This window comes from Populus euphratica, unplaced genomic scaffold (assembly GCF_000495115.2).
Source record: "Populus euphratica unplaced genomic scaffold, PopEup_1.0 scaffold149.1, whole genome shotgun sequence".
NCBI classification, from domain to species: domain Eukaryota; kingdom Viridiplantae; phylum Streptophyta; class Magnoliopsida; order Malpighiales; family Salicaceae; genus Populus; species Populus euphratica.
Genome location: NW_011499946.1, coordinates 712,821 through 732,901, shown reverse-complemented (window position 1 = coordinate 732,901; position 20,081 = coordinate 712,821). Strand labels below are relative to the sequence as shown.

General features: G+C 36.2%; 3 protein-coding genes across 8 annotated transcripts; 2 read left to right on the top strand and 1 right to left on the bottom strand.

The window, feature by feature from the left end:
• Positions 1-2,409: 2,409 nt before the first annotated feature.
• Positions 2,410-10,862, top strand: LOC105137609 (Zincin-like metalloproteases family protein). 5 transcript variants are annotated; one of them, XR_844621.1, is made up of 18 exons: positions 2,411-2,732; positions 3,171-3,252; positions 3,343-3,395; positions 3,493-3,547; positions 3,673-3,811; positions 3,998-4,052; positions 4,175-4,397; positions 4,756-4,851; positions 5,266-5,385; positions 5,494-5,619; positions 5,833-5,988; positions 6,848-6,964; positions 7,564-7,689; positions 7,779-7,846; positions 8,509-8,644; positions 8,740-8,905; positions 9,195-9,611; positions 10,778-10,862. XR_844621.1 is itself a non-coding variant. In XM_011043410.1 (17 exons), exons 1-17 carry the CDS (start codon positions 2,524-2,526, stop codon positions 9,446-9,448), a joined length of 2,181 nt encoding a protein of 726 aa, XP_011041712.1. In that variant the 5' UTR covers positions 2,410-2,523; the 3' UTR covers positions 9,449-9,888. The 5 variants fall into 5 exon arrangements, 3 of the variants coding, with proteins under 3 accessions (XP_011041712.1, XP_011041711.1, XP_011041713.1); XR_844622.1 differs by lacking the exon at positions 10,778-10,862 and adding an exon at positions 10,069-10,239; XM_011043410.1 differs by lacking the exon at positions 10,778-10,862 and having other exon boundaries at positions 2,410-2,732; positions 4,756-4,848; positions 5,263-5,385; positions 9,195-9,888.
• LOC105137612 (DNA photolyase) lies at positions 10,801-19,523 on the bottom strand. 2 transcript variants are annotated; one of them, XM_011043414.1, is made up of 15 exons: positions 19,109-19,523; positions 18,751-18,884; positions 18,449-18,598; positions 18,261-18,372; positions 17,852-18,155; positions 17,417-17,630; positions 17,167-17,256; positions 16,745-17,000; positions 16,515-16,627; positions 15,822-15,920; positions 15,692-15,739; positions 15,464-15,574; positions 15,248-15,338; positions 15,055-15,155; positions 10,801-10,861 (listed from the first exon to the last, which is right to left on the bottom strand). In XM_011043414.1, the coding sequence occupies exons 1-14, from the start codon at positions 19,356-19,358 to the stop codon at positions 15,055-15,057; spliced, it is 2,073 nt and encodes a 690-aa protein (XP_011041716.1). In that variant the 5' UTR covers positions 19,359-19,523; the 3' UTR covers positions 10,801-10,861. The 2 variants fall into 2 exon arrangements, with proteins under 2 accessions (XP_011041716.1, XP_011041715.1); XM_011043413.1 differs by lacking the exon at positions 10,801-10,861 and having other exon boundaries at positions 14,851-15,155; positions 19,109-19,522.
• On the top strand, positions 12,245-13,376 carry LOC105137611 (fasciclin-like arabinogalactan protein 12). The gene has a single exon (XM_011043412.1). The coding sequence runs from the start codon at positions 12,340-12,342 to the stop codon at positions 13,060-13,062; it is 723 nt and encodes a 240-aa protein (XP_011041714.1). The 5' UTR covers positions 12,245-12,339; the 3' UTR covers positions 13,063-13,376.
• Positions 19,524-20,081: the final 558 nt, after the last annotated feature.

The window sequence follows — 20,081 nt, the reverse complement described above, 5'->3', positions numbered from 1 at the left end:
TTAGTATTTTTACTTGTATTTATCAATTTTTTGATAGTGTTATAGTTCTTTTGTATTGACATGGTTTTAGTTCATCTATATCTTATGTAAAAGCTTAAGTTTTTTATTTGTTTGTTTCTTTTGTGAAAATTAGTTTTGGTTTGATTTATGAAAGGTTAAGGTTAATTTTTCAAATTTATGTTGTGTGTTAGGTGCGGGGAATTGATTAATTATATCTCCACAAGGTCTTCATCGGTTGAAATTATACGAGCCGTAGAAGAGATTTTAGGCACGTTAGGTTCTTGATCATACTGTAATTTTTCATTGTTGTTCTATTGTTCTGCACTACTTAATCAGTAAATTTCAACCTCATTAATTCTTGGAGCAATTATGGTGTTTGATTTGATAGTTTCTTCTGTTCGCCGTTCTACTCTACTCTGTAGAAACTCATCTCTTCTGTTCGCCGTTCTACTCTACTCTGTGTTTCTACACCCAGGTTTTCCATTTTCTATCCCGTGAACATGCTTTTTTCCTCCTGTATATGTGTGTGATTCTGTAGTAATATCTGTTTTTGTTATACTGTAATGTATGCCAGGAAATTTGTTGAGGAAGCTCACAAGGCATTCGCAAGGGTTGAGGAATATGCAGATGTGAGTGATCTATTTAGTTGTATGAAGATGCATTTTATCAGTAGCTCACTCCACATGATTAGTTGAAGCAATTATTTTAATTAAACGTCTATCAGTTTCATCAGCTATTTCTTGTGACCACTTTGTTGTCCATGCTCACTCGTCGGCATACAGCATCTTGATGGCAGTCGTGCTATGCACGCTGCGGTTAGAACAAGAGGGACATTTACTCCCAAGGGAGGCTCTCGGGGCTGCAAAGGCTTCTGCAATGACTTTCTTGACGGACCTCATCTCCATCCTGGTATATTCCTTGTCATAGTTGGCTTTCTGATGGAAAAAAAAAGGCATTTTGCTTCTTCTTCTCCCTTTTTTTTTTTTAGAGAAGCCGCAACAAATAGAATCAGAATGTGATCGACTGTGTTGGGATAAAGTATAGCAAAAGTTATTTCGATCCTCAATCAGTTTTTTTATATCGTCATGGGATTTTCATCTTATTACATCAATGTGATTGTGTGGTCCTATTATATAACTTTTGTAAGCACTCTCTCTGGTTCGATGAAAATATTAGGAATGATCTGGGTCGTGTGGATATATGGTGCATGTTTTGCTGCAACTACACGGGAAAAGATATGCAAGGAGGGTCCAATTCACTGGCCACGGGAACTGCTTTTAGAACTAAACTGCTGCAGCCTGGTGGAACCAAAAACGAAGCTGAATTGTTGAAGGATCTAGCAGGGGAAGGGATTATGAGGGAATATGCAATGGAGGAATAGTTCCTGACGTGATGTCTTTTTGAGGATTCAAAGAGGAAAATTAGTGGAGATACTGCACATCGTACTGAACCAAAAGTAAGAAAAACATCAACATCTGTAAGCAAGAAAAGCTCTGCTGCTTCTTATGACCAAAAGAAGCAAAAAGATCGAAGGAATATGTGGGAAAAGTGGGAAGCCCTAGGAAGAAAAGGGTTGAGAAAGTAGAAAACCAGGTCGCATTATTCTAGTTGATCCTACAGCTGTAAATTCAAACAAGGAGGCTGAATATTTTTATCGATTCATGAGTTATAGCAACCAAAATAAATCTCAAGTTGCATTCACTTCTCGTTTATGGCTGCAAGATTGTTTCTATCTGTTGACTGTGGCTACAGAGATCTAGGATTTTCTATTCCCTCTTAAATACATTTTCTTACAAGCTATGATCAGGTAACAGAAAGAATGCTCTGAGTTCTCTGTCCAAGTCATCACCTCTGCCCTTTGTAGGAGCTGTCTGTAGGATCAGATGGGCGTGCTCTTTGCCGAGTCTCCTGGAATCTGAGCAGTTGAATTCTCCTAATTTATACTTTTAACTAACTAATGTTCAGTAATGGATGAAAAAAATGCTTTTTAAAAGTATTTTTTATTTGAAATGATAAAATAATTTTTTTAATTTTTAATTTTATTATTAATTCATTAAAACTATCAATAAATATTTAAAAATGTCAATTTAATATTATTTTATATAAAAAAATTAACTTGAGGAACAGGTTAGGAATTAAAACACACTGCCCATTCGTATCTATGTCGGTCTCTTCAGATACATCTCGTAAAATTAGAACGAAACTAATTAGGTCCTTAATGTACCTCGAATAATCTTAATTGGATTCTTTTGTCGGCAGCTGGACAAAGCAGTTTCTCAAGCATGTGTGTTGATGAGAGGATCAAAATGAGAATTCCTGGTTATCTTGAGACAAAATTAGAAAATAATATAGATTGGGTACTTAATTGGAAAATGCGTTATAGAACGGGGATTCATTTGAGGTTATCCGAAAAATGAATTCCTGCACCTTCTTGACACGACGGCGTAACTTCCAAATTCCACACTCCAAAAACTCAAGACCTCAACAACCACTCTCTTGAAAGCCTCTCACCACCACCAAGCAATGTCCGCCCTAATCCGCCGGTATGCGGCGGAGCTCTGTCATAAACACATGCTCAAACCAAACTACCCGACTCTTGTCTTGACCTGTCACATCAGCACCCGGGTCGCCCCTCAACTAAACCGAGCTGCCGCCACCACGGGACTCTACGGTTTTGATCAGTTAAAAACCCCTAAAGGGTTTCAACGTTTTGTTGATGATGCCATTGAAAGGTAGCCAAAAACATTTCTTGCATGTGTTTGGTTACTGAGAAAATTTGAGATATTGAAGGGATTGGAAAGCTTTCGTTATGTGATTAGTGTAATTTGATGCTAAAGCTGAAATGGGTTAGGTGAAAGTTTAAATGGTAGTGAAAATTGGGTATTGTATGTAAAGTTGCTTTCTTTTGGTTTCTTTATTGAACTTAAAGACATTATTTTAGTCTGAATTCTGGTTGTGTGTAATGAGGGTTTAATACGTATATTATATAATGATGAGGTTGTAAAGCATGAAATTTTCAAGTTTTTTTTTATTTCTTGGCAATTGAAAAGAAAGGTTTGAGATATCATTTAGTTTTATATGATACATTTTATTTTATTTTATTGAAGTTTTGACCTCGAATTTAAATTGAGTTTTGGAGAATGTTTTTAGTTGAATTTCATGTTTGTTAGGTCAGGGGAGCTGGTTAATTATATTTCCAGCATGCCTTCCTCAGCTGAAGTTGTACGAGCAATGGATGAGATTTCTAACACGGTAATCTCTTCACTCGTTGCATTATTGCATCCTTGTTATGTTGTTCATGTTATTAGTTATTGGAATGATTGTGGTGTTTTTATTTGAAAGGTATGTTGTGTTGTGGATTCTGCGGAACTTTGTAGAAATACTCATCCAGACAGGTGTTTTTTTTTTGTGACTTGAGTATTAACTTTTATCAGAACATGTGTCTCGTGTAGTAGATGTGCTTAATATTTGTTATTCACTGATATGTGTCAGGGAATTTGTTGAGGCAGCTGGTAAGGCATCAATGAGGATTAATGAATATCTACATGTGAGGTGACCAATTATGTATTTGGTATTTGAATTGCTTTAACAGCTTGCCTTATAATTTGGTTCTATTCTTGTCTAGTTAGTGGATTAGCTATTTCTTGATTTTGGCATGCTCTCCTCTGACAGTACCTCAATACAAATCATACTTTATATGCTGCGGTGAAAAGAGCAGAGAAAGATGGACATTTGCTCGCAAAAGAGGCTCATAGGGCTGCCAATCAACTACGTATTGATTTTGAAAAGGGCGGGATTCATCTCCCTCCTGGTATGTACCCTATTTTTGTTTACTTTCTGTTCCACTGCATGTAAAACATTTTCTTCTATAGAAGATAAACATATAAATTTAAGTTAGAGTTATTAGCTGTTGACTTTAAGTTATGTTGTGGTCAAATTTTCCACTTACTAAAATTTTACTTCCACAGATCATGAACATATTAATTTTGCTTTGCAGAGAAGTTAGCTAGAGTGAATCAGCTCAATTTAAGCATCCTTCAGCTAAGTAGAGAGTAAGTATTGCATCACTTTTGCTCAATTGTCTCTTCTATAACTCAATCACCTCATTGATTTGTTACATCTATTTGCTTTGGTTATTTATCACGTTTTATACCTTTTGTGCGTATTCTGTCAGGTTTGGTGAAAATATTACTATTGATCCAGGTTATGTGGATATATTTCCAGCATCTCGCATCCCAAAACACATACACCATCTCCTAAAACCCATTCACCGTTTTACTTCTGGAACTTCCTCGGGATCATTAGGGTCATGGAATAACATGAAAGAAAAAGGACTGCGAATAACAACAGATCATCGTACGCTAGTTTCTGTGATGCATTGGGTCCCAGATGAAGAGGTACTTTCATCTTGGTTGCAAACCGTACGCTAGTTTCTGTGATGCATTGGGTCTCAGATGAAGAGGTACTTTCATCTTGTTGGTTGCAAATATTTGGCAGTCTTGTTTTCTTCCTGTTTGGAAAGTTGAGTTTGTATGATGTGTCTTCTTGCTCCTGGATTTTACTATTTGTTGCTTTGATATCCTAGTCATTACTGTACAAATGAAATTACTCAGACTGGTTAGATTATAAAATAGAAGAAAATTGGCATATCTTGACTTGTTAACATATCTATATAAGTGTGTAATGTACATGCTTCTCCATGCTATTGCAAAATTTCATAGTTCTTTTCCTTCTATTTTTTAATTTTATTTTCAGGTTAGGAAGATGGCATATATCCAAGGAAACTCTGTCCCACATGCAAACCTTGAAGTACTTGATAAACTTGCTGCAGCCCGTCATGAACTAGCCAAGGTTGTTATCGGTATCTGAAGTGTTTGAAAATCATGTATGATGTAATCAGGCACTGATTATCTACACAATTGGTTGCATTTGAGAAGTAATTTTAAGCATTTGATTTTCTTATTCTGGCATCTATTTGAAGACCTTGGATTTACTGTCTTGGAGAAGTCATCCCTCCAAGATTGGGTTGTTTCTTCAGTCTTTTTATGTTGAGTGTGAACCCCAAATAGGGCATGGCATAAAGACTTCTTGTGGATATATACTCAGTTCAGAATTTTGTGTCTCTAATTAGCATGCATTTTGTTTTACCAAACAGAAATGGTGATGCTTTAGCAATTAAAACTTTAGAAATCTATGTTGTTGTTTTGAATTTTGATGTTAATCCTGCAGTTCAAAATTAGTTAAATTTTTACTTGGTCAAAGCAGATGATGGGATACAGATCTTATGCTGAATTTGTTGTGAAACCAAACTTGGCTTCATCACCTGAGGTTGTGACTTCATTTCTGCATGAAATGAGCAAGATGGTTAGGCCAAGGGCTGATGAGGTATTCTGTTCTCTATAGTTATAATGGTGAAGAGTGGATTAGAATACTTTGTCATTGTGGTTGGAATCACATTTTTTGCACTCCAATGAATAGTCGATCTCCCTGTAGGAGTTTGAGGCAATCAGGAATTTTAAGAGAGAGAAATGTGGTCAAAGATGTATTGATTTGGAGCCCTGGGATGAGACGTACTATACAGCAATGATGAAATCCTCTGCTCATAATTTGGATTCTTCTGTAAGTCATAAATATATGATTTTTATTTATGTAATTCTTTTTCATGAATAGATATCCTCCTGGTTGCCATTGTGAATGCAGAGTGGTAACTTTCCAAAGTTGAAGTATTTGACCTTTATATTTTCAGTATAGAGCCTGTTTTGTGATATCCTTCTCCATCACTCTTTCTAATGACAAGTTTTGTATCTTGATATTTTTTCCTATTTGATGCAGACTGTAGCCTCATATTTTCCTCTGCCACAATGTATTGAAGGTTTGAAAGTGCTGGTCAACTCATTATTTGGTGCAGTGCTTTGCAACGTCCCCATGGCACCAGGTGAATCGTGGCACCCTGATGTGCTTAAAATGTCTCTTCATCATCCTGAAGAGGTATATACATGGAAGATTTTAAGTCCAGATATATGAATATTGGAAACCATTCTAACAAAAGTTATGATAATTCTGTAGGTGTTTATATAATTCATATTTTCTCTTGCCCTGTTCTCGTGTGTGTGTGTGTGTGTGTGTGTGTGTGTGTGTGTGTGTGTGTGTTACATTGAATTATACATGAGTTTGACTGGTTAAAATGTTTCCACGCTTGTTCCTGGTGAGTCCATGATGGCAATGCATCCTACTATTGTCAAAACATCAGTTCCCCCTCCCCAGAATTAAGAAAATCCATGCATAACCCATCATAATTGTATTACTAAACCTTCTTTAAATTAAGTTCCATTTCGAATCTTTGGTAACAGCAGCCAAAGGGATACAAAAACCATTCAGTTTTATGGTTAACCCATGTTGGACTTGCTTGAGTCAAAGGGTATTGAGATCTTGCTTCACTACAGTGGAATTGAAACAAACACATTCTTTAGTATCTGTAAATAAAATGCTACTTCTCACTCAGAGACATTTATGTAGGGCCAGTTCTGTACTCTCTTCACGTGGTTAAATGTCTTGGAGTTTGAGCTCTTGCTGCCTTGACTCTGTCTGATGTTCATACTATTGTTCAGATCATTTCATGTTATTTTAGATGCTGCCATTGATCTGCCATTTCAGTAAAATGATTAAAAAGTTGATCAGTTACTTTTTTCTGCTAAATTTCATGAACTTCTCAATAAATCCTTACTTTCTGGCAACATCCACGGGCAGCCTTTTTTACCATTTCTGGAAGCATAAAATACAGTTTTTATTTATGCTCATGTGATTTGACATTGTTGAATATAGCTGAGGCATTATATTTTTGTTTCAGGGTGACTTGGGATATCTATACCTTGATTTGTACTCCAGGAAAGGAAAATATCCAGGTTGTGCTAACTTTGCAGTTAAAGGAGGCTGCCGCATTTCTGAGACAGAATACCAACTTCCTGTATGCTAATAGATTTTGTCATCCTTGGTCAAAGCACTCTTTTGTTTTTCCAAATATCATAGAAAGTAGTACTTTCATGGTTTCGCAATTAATTTTAATTTGGAATTCCAGCCTTTTCAGTTGGAAAGTTCTACCAGAGTACATAAATAAGAATGTTCTCTTGTGTTGGAATTTTATTAAGACCAGAGAAAGATGAACTTATAACTAACCCTGGCTTTCCCTAAATATTCCCTTGATGAAGCTTTTTTTTTAGTATCTGGTCCATCATGCTAGGGCTGTTGAATGTTCAGTTGATAGGTATCGTTCTTCAATATGCACTTTTTTTACCTGGAGCATGTAGGTTGGTGGTTTATGATAATTATGTAAACTTTTAGAAAGTATAAACTCTTGGGTGAATTTTTGTAACTAAAAGGGGTTAGTTAGTTAATTATGTAGGGCTGTGGTTTTGTTCATTTGCTAAAATATTTAAGCATGAATTTATGTTTTACACCTAAACTGTAAGATTTTAGAGAGAAAAAGAATTTTTCCATAGATTCACTGAAGATTGATTCAGTTTTTTTTTCCCCTTCTCATCTAGCTTAGTCTTGGTTATACTGCAGGTTGTGGCCCTTCTTTGCAATTTTTCTGGTTCACCCGGTTCATCAACCGTGAGACTTAATCATGGGGATGTAGAAACTCTATTCCATGAGTTTGGACATGCTCTCCATTCATTGTTCTCAAGAACAGTAAGTTGTTGATAGCTTACTGCAAAGCAAAGTAATATGGCCATCGATTTATGCTCAATTACACAATCATCTTTTGATTATTGTTGTAGGATTACCAACATTTCTCAGGCACCAGAGTGGCTCTTGACTTTGCTGAAATGCCTTCAAACCTCTTTGAGTGAGTAGAATATTGCAATTTCTTAACTGCCATCCACCTTTTCTTCTTGTTTTTGTTGTTTGGATTATCTCCATTGCTTTTGGAGATTATAATACTGTTGATACATTAAATAAAAAGTGGATGGATAGTTCATGTTTTTAGGTGATTTGATCATATATGGGTGTCCTGAAATCATTTTTAGCCAATAAGAATGCTCTATCAAGAGTTGGTGCCAAAAGAAACCGTCTGATGTTCTCAATTTGGCTCAGCAGCATGTGACATGAAAATATAATAAGAATAATTATGTTTCCCATCATCATTTGCATCAACCCTTCCCCCTCTTTATCTCGGTTATAATTGCTTTCAAAAATCTTTGAATTTCGTGATTGTGTCATTTCACATGCATCATAATAAATATTCTAAGATTTTTAATTAATCTCTTCTGACTTCCTTCTTGAAGTAATCCATTTCAACTCCAATATATTGGAGAATATCTCACTTATATAACTCTTAACTTCCTAAGTTGGCATACCTCATACTCACCTCCACCTCTATCCCATTCAAAGTTCTAACATGGCTGGAAATAACCTGTTCCATGCTTATATTTATGTGTGTGAGCACTGGGAGTGAGTTTATTGTGTTTGTGGTAATCAACCTGAAATTTCTGTTGGTGTCATTCCTAGGTACTATGCCTGGGACTACAGAGTATTAAGGACATTTGCAAAGCACTACTCAACTGGTGAAATAATACCTGAGAAGTTGGTGAAGTCCATGCAAGGTGCCAGAGATATGTTTGCTGCAACTGAACTGCAACGCCAGGTTTATTTTCCTAAGAATGGTTCCTGTTAGCACATTTTATATCCAAGCAAAGAAAAAAGTTTTACCAAATTTTGTTTGCTCATGGTGTTAAATAGGTTTATTATGCAATGGCCGACCAAACACTTTTTGGAGAACAACCAGCTTCATCCAATGATATGAGCTCTTTTCTTGCTGAATTCAAAATGCAGTACACCAGCTGGAAACATGTGGAGGGTACAAATTGGCAGATCAGATTCAGCCATCTTGTAAATTATGGTGCAGGTGTGATCTTTGAGCACATGAATTTTCTGTGTTGATAATTATGTGTTTGAATTTGTTTGCTTCCATGTGCATGGACATAAACTGTGTGCAAAAAGTTTCTGTGCATCAATATGATCCGAAGTCATAAATTACTTGAGAATAACAAGCCATTAGGCTTGGCTCAAGCGCCATGCCCTTACCCAAAACACATGATAAGGAGTAAACAATAAAATACTTCAAAGATGCTTCTCAAGCAAAGTTTAAAATCAGTTGATACAGTTCTGAGATGATTTTTGCTTGATCTGTGCAGGTTATTATAGCTACTTGTATGCAAAATGTTTTGCTGCAACCATATGGAAAAAGTTATGCCAAGAGGATCCACTTTCATTAACTGCAGGAACTGCTCTTCGAACAAAAGTGTTGCAGCATGGTGGATCCAAAGAACCAGCTGAATTATTAAACGATCTGGTAGGGGAAGGGATTTTAAAGCATTGTGATGGAGGGATCGTTCCTGACATTACATGTTTCTTGGAAGAATCAAGGTTGGTAGTTGGTAGGAGATGAGTAGGAGCCATTCTGCTTGTAACCAACCAAAATAAATCTTAGGGGAAGCATGGGAAGAGAATAGTATGTTTATGGAAGATACAAGATGTTATGTCATGTGGAAGATGATAGAGCCAGGAATGGCAGGGTAATTGTGACCGACCAATCACCAGAAGTTGTCAAGGTAAGCCTGTCCTGGCAGTCCTGTTGAATTTGAGAAAAATAGCACAATCATTTAAGCACTCACTAATACCTGACATGGACTGATGTGAATGAGTGCAGCTCTTTTTTAATCCTTGCTTTGATCTCATCTGACAATCAGATTAGAGTGTTTGTAGATGTTAGCTATTTGATGTAATTTTTTGTTGTAATTGCAAACAAAGAGTCGGAATTTCACTGATTTTTTGAATAATAATTACTAAAAAAATTCGAGTGGATTAACTTGATATAGCCTTCTGCTCCTTTGGCTCCTAGCTGATTTCTTTCTGTGGAACATGGTTTTTTATATAGCCTTCATCTCTTTCCAATTACTTATCTTTCATAATTCATTAAAAAAAAACAAAGTAGCATTTAAATTCTTCATCTTGATTTATGATACTCGGCTGATATTTTTCATGTTCAATGGTTTTGCATGGAGATAGTACACATCCTTTCAGAAGAACTATGTCTGCTCCCAAAAAGAGGATTGAAATTCTCGATTTTTCTTAAATGATTCTTCCCATCCCCTACTTTTTGAACCATTGCAACAATGAAGAGAGCTGGTGTCAGAATTTGGGCTTCATGTTTTTGAGGACGGATGGTAAGAACTTGTCAAAAGGACTGATGTTTTTGACTGATGTTCTTTACACAGGCATTTGTTTGTTTAGGATAGTGTTTGATATTGTGACGATGGTTGTTTTTTAAAATGTGTTTTGCTTGAAAATATATTAAAAATATGTTTTTTAAAAAATTTGCTTGAAAATATATTAAAAATATGTTTTAAAAAAAAAAACTTTCACGATTAGAACATTAAAATGATTTTAAAATATTAAAAAAAAAAAAAACATGAAAATGATTTTAAAATATTAAAAAAAAAAAACATGTGTCATTGTTAAAACAAGCACAACCTATAACCAAGTCATTGGTGCCTGTATCCGTGGCCTACTTGCAATGGAGCAAATGTCACTTCAGTTATCTGATTTTAGAAACAAAAAATGTTATCTAGGTACTGAATCCTAGCATGTGTTCTTTACACAAAAATGTGTCACTTCAGTTCTCTGATTTTAGAAACAAAAAATGTTATCTAGGTACTGAATCCTAGCATGTGTTCTTTACACTATTTGTTATGATATCAAATACACCCGCATTCAGGGGTGAGGCCAAAGAATCAAGGAAGAATGTAATGACGTGGGAAAGAAAATGATGTCTCCTTTGTGCTAGGCAGCTATGTACAAACTATGAACAGTCTTGAGAGACATCTCTACTAGACATGCGTCGCTAGAAACAAGGATATAGCCCTTAGCATTTCACTGAGTTCCCTGCAAGGCGAACGGCAGTAAAAAACGAAATCCCTGCAACATTTGGATGTGAACTGGAAAAACAGTGTGGTAATAGATGAATACTTACAGTTGGATAACAATTCTTTGCTATGCTTCCGGTTCCAGTGTTCAACCCAGCCATGTTGCCCCTGAATTCGGTCTCTCATGGAACATCTTTACATTACTAACAAATATCAAGATCTCTGAAGAAAATACTATGCAGTGCAAATATTTCAGGCTGAACAGAACTCAAAGAGACAACCTGGAGGACACTGAAAAGTCCAGTACCGTTGGTAAGGACAGCAGACTGAGCTAAAGCAGGCATAAGAACGCAACAAGAGCTAAAAATAGCCTGGAGATAGAGAGCGACAACAATTAGATGAGCGTTAAACAGCAACTAATGGTCAAGTAGATGAGTTTTCGGATGAGCAAACGGCGAAATTACAACGGGAACATACCACCTATAGAGATGCATCGGTTCACCAAGAACTTCGATTATAAAAATCCCTCGCAAATTCAGCCTGCACAAGTTCAGTATATACGGCTTCTCTGATTTTTTTCAAATCCTAGAATTGTGATAGCTTAACTCAGTTCTCATTTTCGACAAACGGTGTATAGTGTCACGGTAGGGCTCCAAAAATGCACCGAAACCATGAATAAGAAGATTTGCAGGACCTTGATGGCCAAAAACTGTACTGAAATAGGAACATTATCTTAAGAAGAATGCAGAAATCTATTATCTGATCTTGGCTAACATATTCTCTAGAATAAAATGCATAAAAACGAGCTGCAAAGGGAGTTAGAGAAAATCAACATGATTGAATCAGTTTTCAGCTGCAAATCTGATCGTGTTTCTACGTACTGTTAGCTTTGGTGGGATTTCATGCTTAGCTTACCTAAGAAGGCAAAAGAACTGTAAGTCAACGGAGAGGGAACCCACAAGATGCAATCAGAGTAGTAGAGAACATATAATTTAAGGTCAGAGGATGACATTGATGTGGTCGGTACACCATGCCACCATCAATCTTTCTTAAGATTGTGGCAAGCAGTATTATCAATTTTCACCCAAAATACGTTCACAGGCAAAAGCAAAGGAAATAATGCACATCTTTATTGTCAAGACACCCACTTGCTATTTCTTTCCTTCCTGTTTTCTGTGTTTTCAAGCAAACTAGTTGTTGCAGCAGTTTTTGTTCCTCTCTCTCCACTGATTTCCCTTTACCTTTTGAAGTAAGATAAGCTATTTAACAGCTAAGTTTCTGAACTAAAATTGTACATTACACCTAACTCTAATCCTCTACCGCTATAATTATAAAAACCCTCTCCGTCCCCTCTCGATGCATCAAACACTTGTAGTAGCAGCAATATAGCCCACCTTATCCAAAAACCACTAAAATGGTGCCACAATTTCTGTTCTCAGCTTCTTTTATTCTTTTCTTCCTTCTTCATTGCCCTCCAACCCTAGCTCAGTCACCAGCCGCAGCTCCAGCACCACCTGGTCCAACCAATGTCACCAAAGTCCTAGAAAAAGGTGGTCAGTTCAGTGTTTTTATCAGGCTTTTGAAAGCCACTCAAGAGGATGTCACATTGAATGGCCAGCTCAACAACACAAACAATGCTATAACCATCTTTGCACCTAGCGATAACGCATTTTCAAGTCTCAAATCAGGCACCCTCAACTCCCTAAGCGATCAAGAAAAGGCTGAGCTAGTACAGTTTCACATTATACCACAATTTCTATCAAGTTCCCAGTTCCAGACTGTGAGCAACCCTTTGACCACACAGGCAGGATCAGGTGGCAGGTTAGAGCTTAATATAACCACCACAGGTAACTCTGTTAATATAACCACTGGGCTTACAAATACAAGCGTATCCGGCACTATCTACACTGATAACCAGTTAGCTGTTTATCAGGTTGACAAGGTGCTTCTTCCTCTTGATATCTTTACACCTAAACCTCCTACTCCAGCACCAGCACCTGAAAAGCCAAAGAAGAGATCCAAAGCTGCAGCGAGTCCAGAATCTCCTGCGGATACTTCTGGGGCAGTAAGCTTTACTGTTCTGAACAATGTTGTGTTCTTTGGAATTTGCATGGTTGCAGCAATATATTCTTTGTGACACAGAAGGTTTTGATGAGGTTATTGCATGGATTGCTCTCGTTTTTATAAGTGGGCTATGATTTTGTAGAGTCGGATCGAATCCAATGATTTGTGTGAATAATTGTTGTTATGGTCAGTCTCATTGAACCATTCAAGTTTATGCTTAAGATTGAATTTTGAGGGCTTTTTTTTTTTTGGGTTTACAGCTTTCATGTATGTTGGAATTTTGTAACATTTTTGAAATTCAAGGTCATGTATCAATTGTACTTTCTCGGATCTTTTTCCGTGTTTCTCTAGTACCACAATAAATTTATGGCCATGAATTCCAGAGCAGCTAATTGTAAAACACCACAGTACCTCCATTGAGCAGTCAGCATCAGCTGCAGGCCAACAGTGACACCAAAATGGTGAGATGAATCCATCATTTCGTTCTTTCTCATATTTGGTTGCTTCATAATGCACTCTCCTTCTATATATGATACCAAGTCAAACAAATGCGCTTTGAAGCTTCGAATAAGAAACAAGAGAACATTTTACAATACATGAGGTGTAGAAGGTGGGAAGTCTCCATGCTATGCCAATTCTGTTTTCCAAATTCTATGCATAGTTACAGGGGGTCTACCAGGTACAATTGACAAGTCGAGTGGGTTAATTCAAAAAACGAAAAATTTAAACAGGCGAAACAACTTTATTTTAAAGAGTTAAAAAAAAATCAATAAGTTTTAATTACATTAACTATATATTAATATTTTTTTAGACAGCTTAGGAGATGGGTGGATCAAGTTCTAATCCGAGTCAGATCTAACAATTAAAGCTTTATTTTTGGGGACCTTGGTGATGGTTAGTAGAATTTTTCTTAATTAATAATCATGGCTTGATGAAACTCCTTTCAGCAGAATTATGTCCTCACCAGAAAAAACCGTTTAATCACTGTTGATGCACTGTGCACACCCATGGTTGCTGCCTGAACCATTGCAACATTGAAGAGAGATCATATGAGCGCACAAAATTTATACATTATTTTCATCTAAAAATACTCCAAAATCATGTAAAAACTCATTTTAAACCTCAAAACACTTCGATTGATCTTACACCCTCCTCTCCTCTCCTCTCTCTACATTCAAAGACCTCCATCTAACACAAATAAATTTCAAGAATTATTTTGTAGAATGTAAAGGACTAAACTAAAATCATTTTCAAATAATCACTTATAACTCCTTTAATTTTGGAGGTCAACTATACTTTTAAAAATTTTAATAAGATAAAATCAAAAATAAATTTTTAAAAAATAAAAAATATATTATTTTAATAAGTCTCTAAATAAAAAACAATTTAAAAAATAACTTCTATCGTACTTACAAATAAACCCTTAAAAAATTGTTTGTGCCCTAGCATCCTCTATCTACATTCAAAGACCTAGAATTGAAGTTAAAAAGAATTATTTTGTACGACCTAGAATGTTAAGGACTAAACTGAAATCATATCTAAGAAAATCACTTTAAAAAATTTTCCGCAACATCGTTTTATAAAAAAATAAATCAAAAAAAAAAAACTCTGACAGCATATTTTATGATAGCAACAGGAAAATATACAACAATCTATATAGTTTCGTTCCGTCTTCATGGCATGACACTTGTTAACGGCTGGCTTCGTGCCACGTAGCAGTGCTCTTCTCTTCATACAGTAAATGGCGGGGCCAAGTCAATGGTGCCCAAAAATGGGAAACGTATTTTTTGAGAAAATTGGCGAGTACCATGTCTTTTGTAGATATAAATTACAAAAACTTGAATAATTAACTTCCAAATGCAACAAAAAACACTTCAGCAATCTAATTCTGGAATCAGAAGTTGTTAATCAAATGCTAAACTCAAGCATGTGTGATTTACAGTATTCATTACATCACGCAAATAAATGGCCCTGCATTCAGGGATGAGGCCAAAGAATCGAGCAAGAAAGCAATGACGTGGGAAAGAAAATGATGTCCCCTTTGGGCTAGGCAGCTGTTTACAAACTATGAACAGGCTTGAGAGAGAACTCTACTCTCTGTTGTCAATATCCATTGAGAAATTATAGAATTTACCTCTTCTGGTTTCTCATCGTGAGGACAGTGGCCTGAAACGATAATCAAATTAAGGACCTCTGATTAGTGGTTCGCAGAAAAGATTGAAATAAGCATCAACTTGATGACAGGGTGATAAGATTACCAGCATCCAATTCCCTGATGACGACCCCAGGACAGTGTTCTTTGAGCATAGCCACTTTAGACTTGGAGTTAGTTATAGGATCTTTCATTCCCTACAGCAAATAGATCAACCAATAGCTCATACACAGCATTTCAATTGGACTATCAAGCTATGCAAAGGAAGAAAAGAAAGCGAAAACACAGAATTGTAATATTTTCCACTATATTGAGATTTTACCTGTATGATTAGAACCTTGCCTTCGAAGCCTTCCAAGAGATAATTAAGAGCAAGTGAAAGATTGAAACTGAAAATACTTTCTAGTACCACTAGAACACCAGGATCATAAGACTTTTGTGTGTGTTAAGGATACATTTCTTTCTTATCGATTTCCATTCCTAACAAAGTCAAATTAAATTCTGCAGAAATGAATACAAAAGGGCTTGGTTTCACTATTGACAAGGATACAGCTCTTAGCATTTCATTAATAAGCCAATCGTCAACTCTCTCAGAATTCTGCAAGGCAAGATGCAGTGAAATAAGATGCAACATTTGGATGTGAATAGTAAGACCAAATGCAGAAATAGATATCACTTACAGTTGGGTAGCAATTCTTTACTATGCTTCCCAAACTCAGCCTCAAGTAAAACAAAAGGAGTCGAGCACCAAGCCACGTAGCCCCTGAAGTCGCTCTCACCTGGAACATTATTAGATAACAAGCAAATGAGGAGATCACAGACGAAATTACTGCTTACTGTGTATTTCAGGCTGAACAGTACTCAGAGAGAGCTTGGAGGACATGTGAAAGGTGTGCAAGGAACATGGTTTTCAGAAAAACTCCCATTGTGCCATTACTCCTAATATTGAAGCAGATTGATAAGGTGCTTGTGTGTTCGTGTACATGTCCATTGCTACTGATACAGAGAATGCACAAACTTCACAGCATCCAATGATCATTTTGGACCCCAAATCATGTGAGCATCTTCCAGTTATTGTTCTACTAAACTCCTATCCAAATAACACACAATATGGATAATTTATTCAAGTGGATAGACAATGTGGACAGCCTCAGGATGACATTCTATTTGATAGACAAATAGGCTGTACAACATGATGGTGAAACACAGCCAAACAAGATTGAAAATGGTGAGATTAATCAATGAACACTTCATAAACAGCTCAATTGATCAAGATGGCACTTTTTAAGAGCGAAAAAAAGAAATAAAAGACAACTGTGATATGTGTTACGAGTCAAGGATGACATTTGCATAAATCTTTATTTTAAACTCACTTTGGTGAATTGCGGAGAAGTATATGCTGGAATAATATCCCCAGAACTATTGATAAGGACAATAGACTGGGCTAAAGCACGCCAAAAGTAGGCGACAAGAGCTACAATATAGCCTGGAGATAGAGAGCAATAACAATTAGCGAGTATTGAAAAGCAGCAACATATATGAGCTTTTAGAAGTAAACAGTGAAATTAGACATGAAGGCAAGAGATTAGAACATGTAACATACCACCAATAGAGTTTCCCATGAGATGCACTGGTTCACCAACAACTTCAATTATAAAATCTCTCACCAATTCAGCCCACATAAGTTCAGTGTAGACAACATTTGGTTTCTCTGATTTGCCAAATCCTAGGATCGTGACAGCCCAGACTCGGTTCCCATCATTAGATATACTACTTATATTGTCACGAAAGTGCTCCAAAAATGCACCAAAACCATGAACGAGAAGAACAGCAGGGCCTCTATTGCCAACAATGGTATACTGAAATTACATTAAAAAAAAAACTCTTCAGCAAAAATTACAAAAATCCTTTACTAATCTTGGCTAACATATTTTCCAGTATAAAATGCATAAAATGAACTGCTATCAGCAGGAAGATATTCAAAGAAAAGCAATTAAATGTATAGATCAGTTTTCAGCTGCAAACCTGAATTAGATAACCATTCCATCTCCATATCCGAATAGTATATGCTCCTCCATCTCTTAATTGACTTTTTAAAAGCAGAAGCCAATACCACTGCACAAAATTTCACTAGAATCCATCAAAAGCTTATCTAAATCAAACAAGCTATTCCAAAACTGGGAAAAAGAAAGAAAGAAAGTCAAAGTAGATAATATAGAATGCACATCTAGAAAACAATTAATGACATGGGCATAGTAGATCTAAATCAGCCTACCTCCATTGAGCACACTGTGTCAGCTGAAGCAGAAACTGTGGCAGTTGAATATCCAAAGGGTGATAGAAACCCAGCATTCCGTTCTTTCTCGTATTTAATTGATTCATAATAAACTCTCCTTCTAGATATGATACCAAGACAAAGGGCAGGGCCAAAGAGCGCAAAAAATGAAGCTCCATCACGAATTTCAGCAGTTCGCAATTTCTCATGTACCCTGGCATCAAATCAAGTCAAATGTTTTTTGAAGTTTCAAATCAGAAACAACAAATGTAACACATTTTACAGAACATAACAAGTAAAAGGTGAACAGGGCTCTACATTAAGGCTATTCAGTTAGCATTTGTAATTTCTTAAATAGATAAACAAACTCAAATACGGAGCATAACTTCCTAAATCATTGTTCATAAATTAATGATGCACATTATCAGCACATACTCTTGCCAGTCATCCCGAGCAGTTCCCTCCAAATATCTCAAGTATGCAGCCAATGCATTAAGCACACTGTTTGTCCCGCCACCCACAACATTTTGCTTTTGTGTAACAAAAACAGATTTATCCAGTCTCTTCCTCTTGGTATGCTTGAAATTTGAATTATTCAAACTTACTTTCCCTGACTTTGATAATTGCTTCTGCAATATGGTTTCAACTGACATCTCCTTGAGCAAAGCCCAACTTTCATTCAATTTGGAAGGACTTTCATTCACAAACTTCTTCAAGTTATCCAAAGTGGGTAGCAAACCTGATCCACTGTTTAGTCATCATCTCCCCTTACTTTAATCACAATTGTAAATCAAATACTTCTACAAAAAAACCACTCTTCCATTTTTTGAACAAAGAAACTTACCCCAGTCCAGTTCCATTTCTGCACTAGGCAATCTTGATGACAGAAGAGGTGAAGTTACAGCCAATTGAAGCTTCTCAAACTCATCGTACGAAGCAGGTAAGTTCTTCAGATTCTACAAACAAAGAAAACCGACAATAAAACACAATCTCGAATGAAAACATCACTTAACCAATGACAAAGATGACTACCTTAATATCATAAAAAGGAGTCTGCCACAACACAATCTCCGGACTCCTATCAAACGAAGGCATCCTCACTAATGTCTCTTCCACAACATGTATTATCTCCCGCAAGTGATACTCCACCTCCACTTCCGCAAACACATTGGCAGCTTTCACCTGTTCCAACAATCGTACTCTATAAATCAACAAAATAACCAAATGGGCTCTCGGTTTTAGCTCAAAGTGCCTAAATTACAACTATAAATCATAACATCTACAGAGCAAGCACAAAATGTAGTAACAACTATTACAACAACCAAACTACCTACCTCTAGTACAAGCTCTTTTATCACATTTTCTGCATTCCCAAACCTGATCATCAAATTAGACCCTTGCTTCTTTAGTGACTTTCTTAAATCTTCCAACGCAAAAAGAACCAGTTCTAGCTTCTCATCATTGTAACCTGCGCAACATTACCACCAAAATACATATATAATACTTAATTTAAATCAACACACATGCACACAAAATTCTAACCGACAAGTAGCTTTTACTGTCCTCAGACGACGAGTCACGATTTTTTTTTTTCCGGAATTCCGATTTTCATTTGCTGAGAAATAAAAGGCACGGACTCGGAAAAGAGGCAGCAAATTGAAAGAGAGGAAAGATGACAAAACGACGACGTACGGGAGAGAATACGGTGATCGAAAACATAAAGAGGGAGTAAAGCAGGAAACTTGGAAGCTTGTAGAAGGCCAGGGTGGTCATCGAGACGAAGATCCTGCTTGAACCAGAGAATCGCAGGCGAGGTGGCGTTGCTTGTTTTAGAAACAGAGAGAGAGCAGCTGAAGCATCGGTTTCTGCGGGAAGTGATCGCGTGAGACGGCGAAGAGAGGGAGAGGTAGAAGAAAGAGCGAGGGAGAGAAAGGATAGACATGAGGAGGAGGAGGGAAAAGGTCCCTAAAGTAATGGATGGGGTGGAAGTTTAAGGCGACATGGGAGAGGAGAGAACGAGGAGTTGTGGAGTTGAGAAATTGGGGATTTCTTTATTTTTTTGGCTGAGGAGAGGAGCGTGCCACGAGATTGGGAATGCTGCTCTTTTTTTTCTTGTCTGGTTTTGTGGGCGGGAATTTCTAGGTGAATTTATTATTAATTTATATCCAGTTTATTTTTAAAACCGGATTAATAAAAAAAAAAAACCTTCAATTTTTTTGTGGCTGGTATTGTGTTTTTATTCGATCACAGAAAAACATTTTTAATTAGTTAAATATTTTTAATTTTTTGTGTTATATCTCGTATATAATATTTGCTCAAATAATCTATCTTTTTATTTTTAAAAACCTAATTTTTATTTATTTTCCATAAAAAATCCGTCTCATGATAGTTTTAATAAAAAAATTAAATCTATATTCTTAAAAGTGTCATAAAAAATTTCTCTCTTAAATCTATTTTTTTTAATTGCAACAATAAAAATTATTATAAATCTAACTTGAATTGAGTTTCGATTACGCAACTAAATTCTAGAACTTGATAATTAATTAGCAATTTAATTAAAACTTTATTAAATTTTATTTAAATTTAATCAATGAATTTTTTATTTAAAAAACTGATAATGTGTTATCTTGATAAATCCAAATTGGCTCGATAAATTGATAATCTA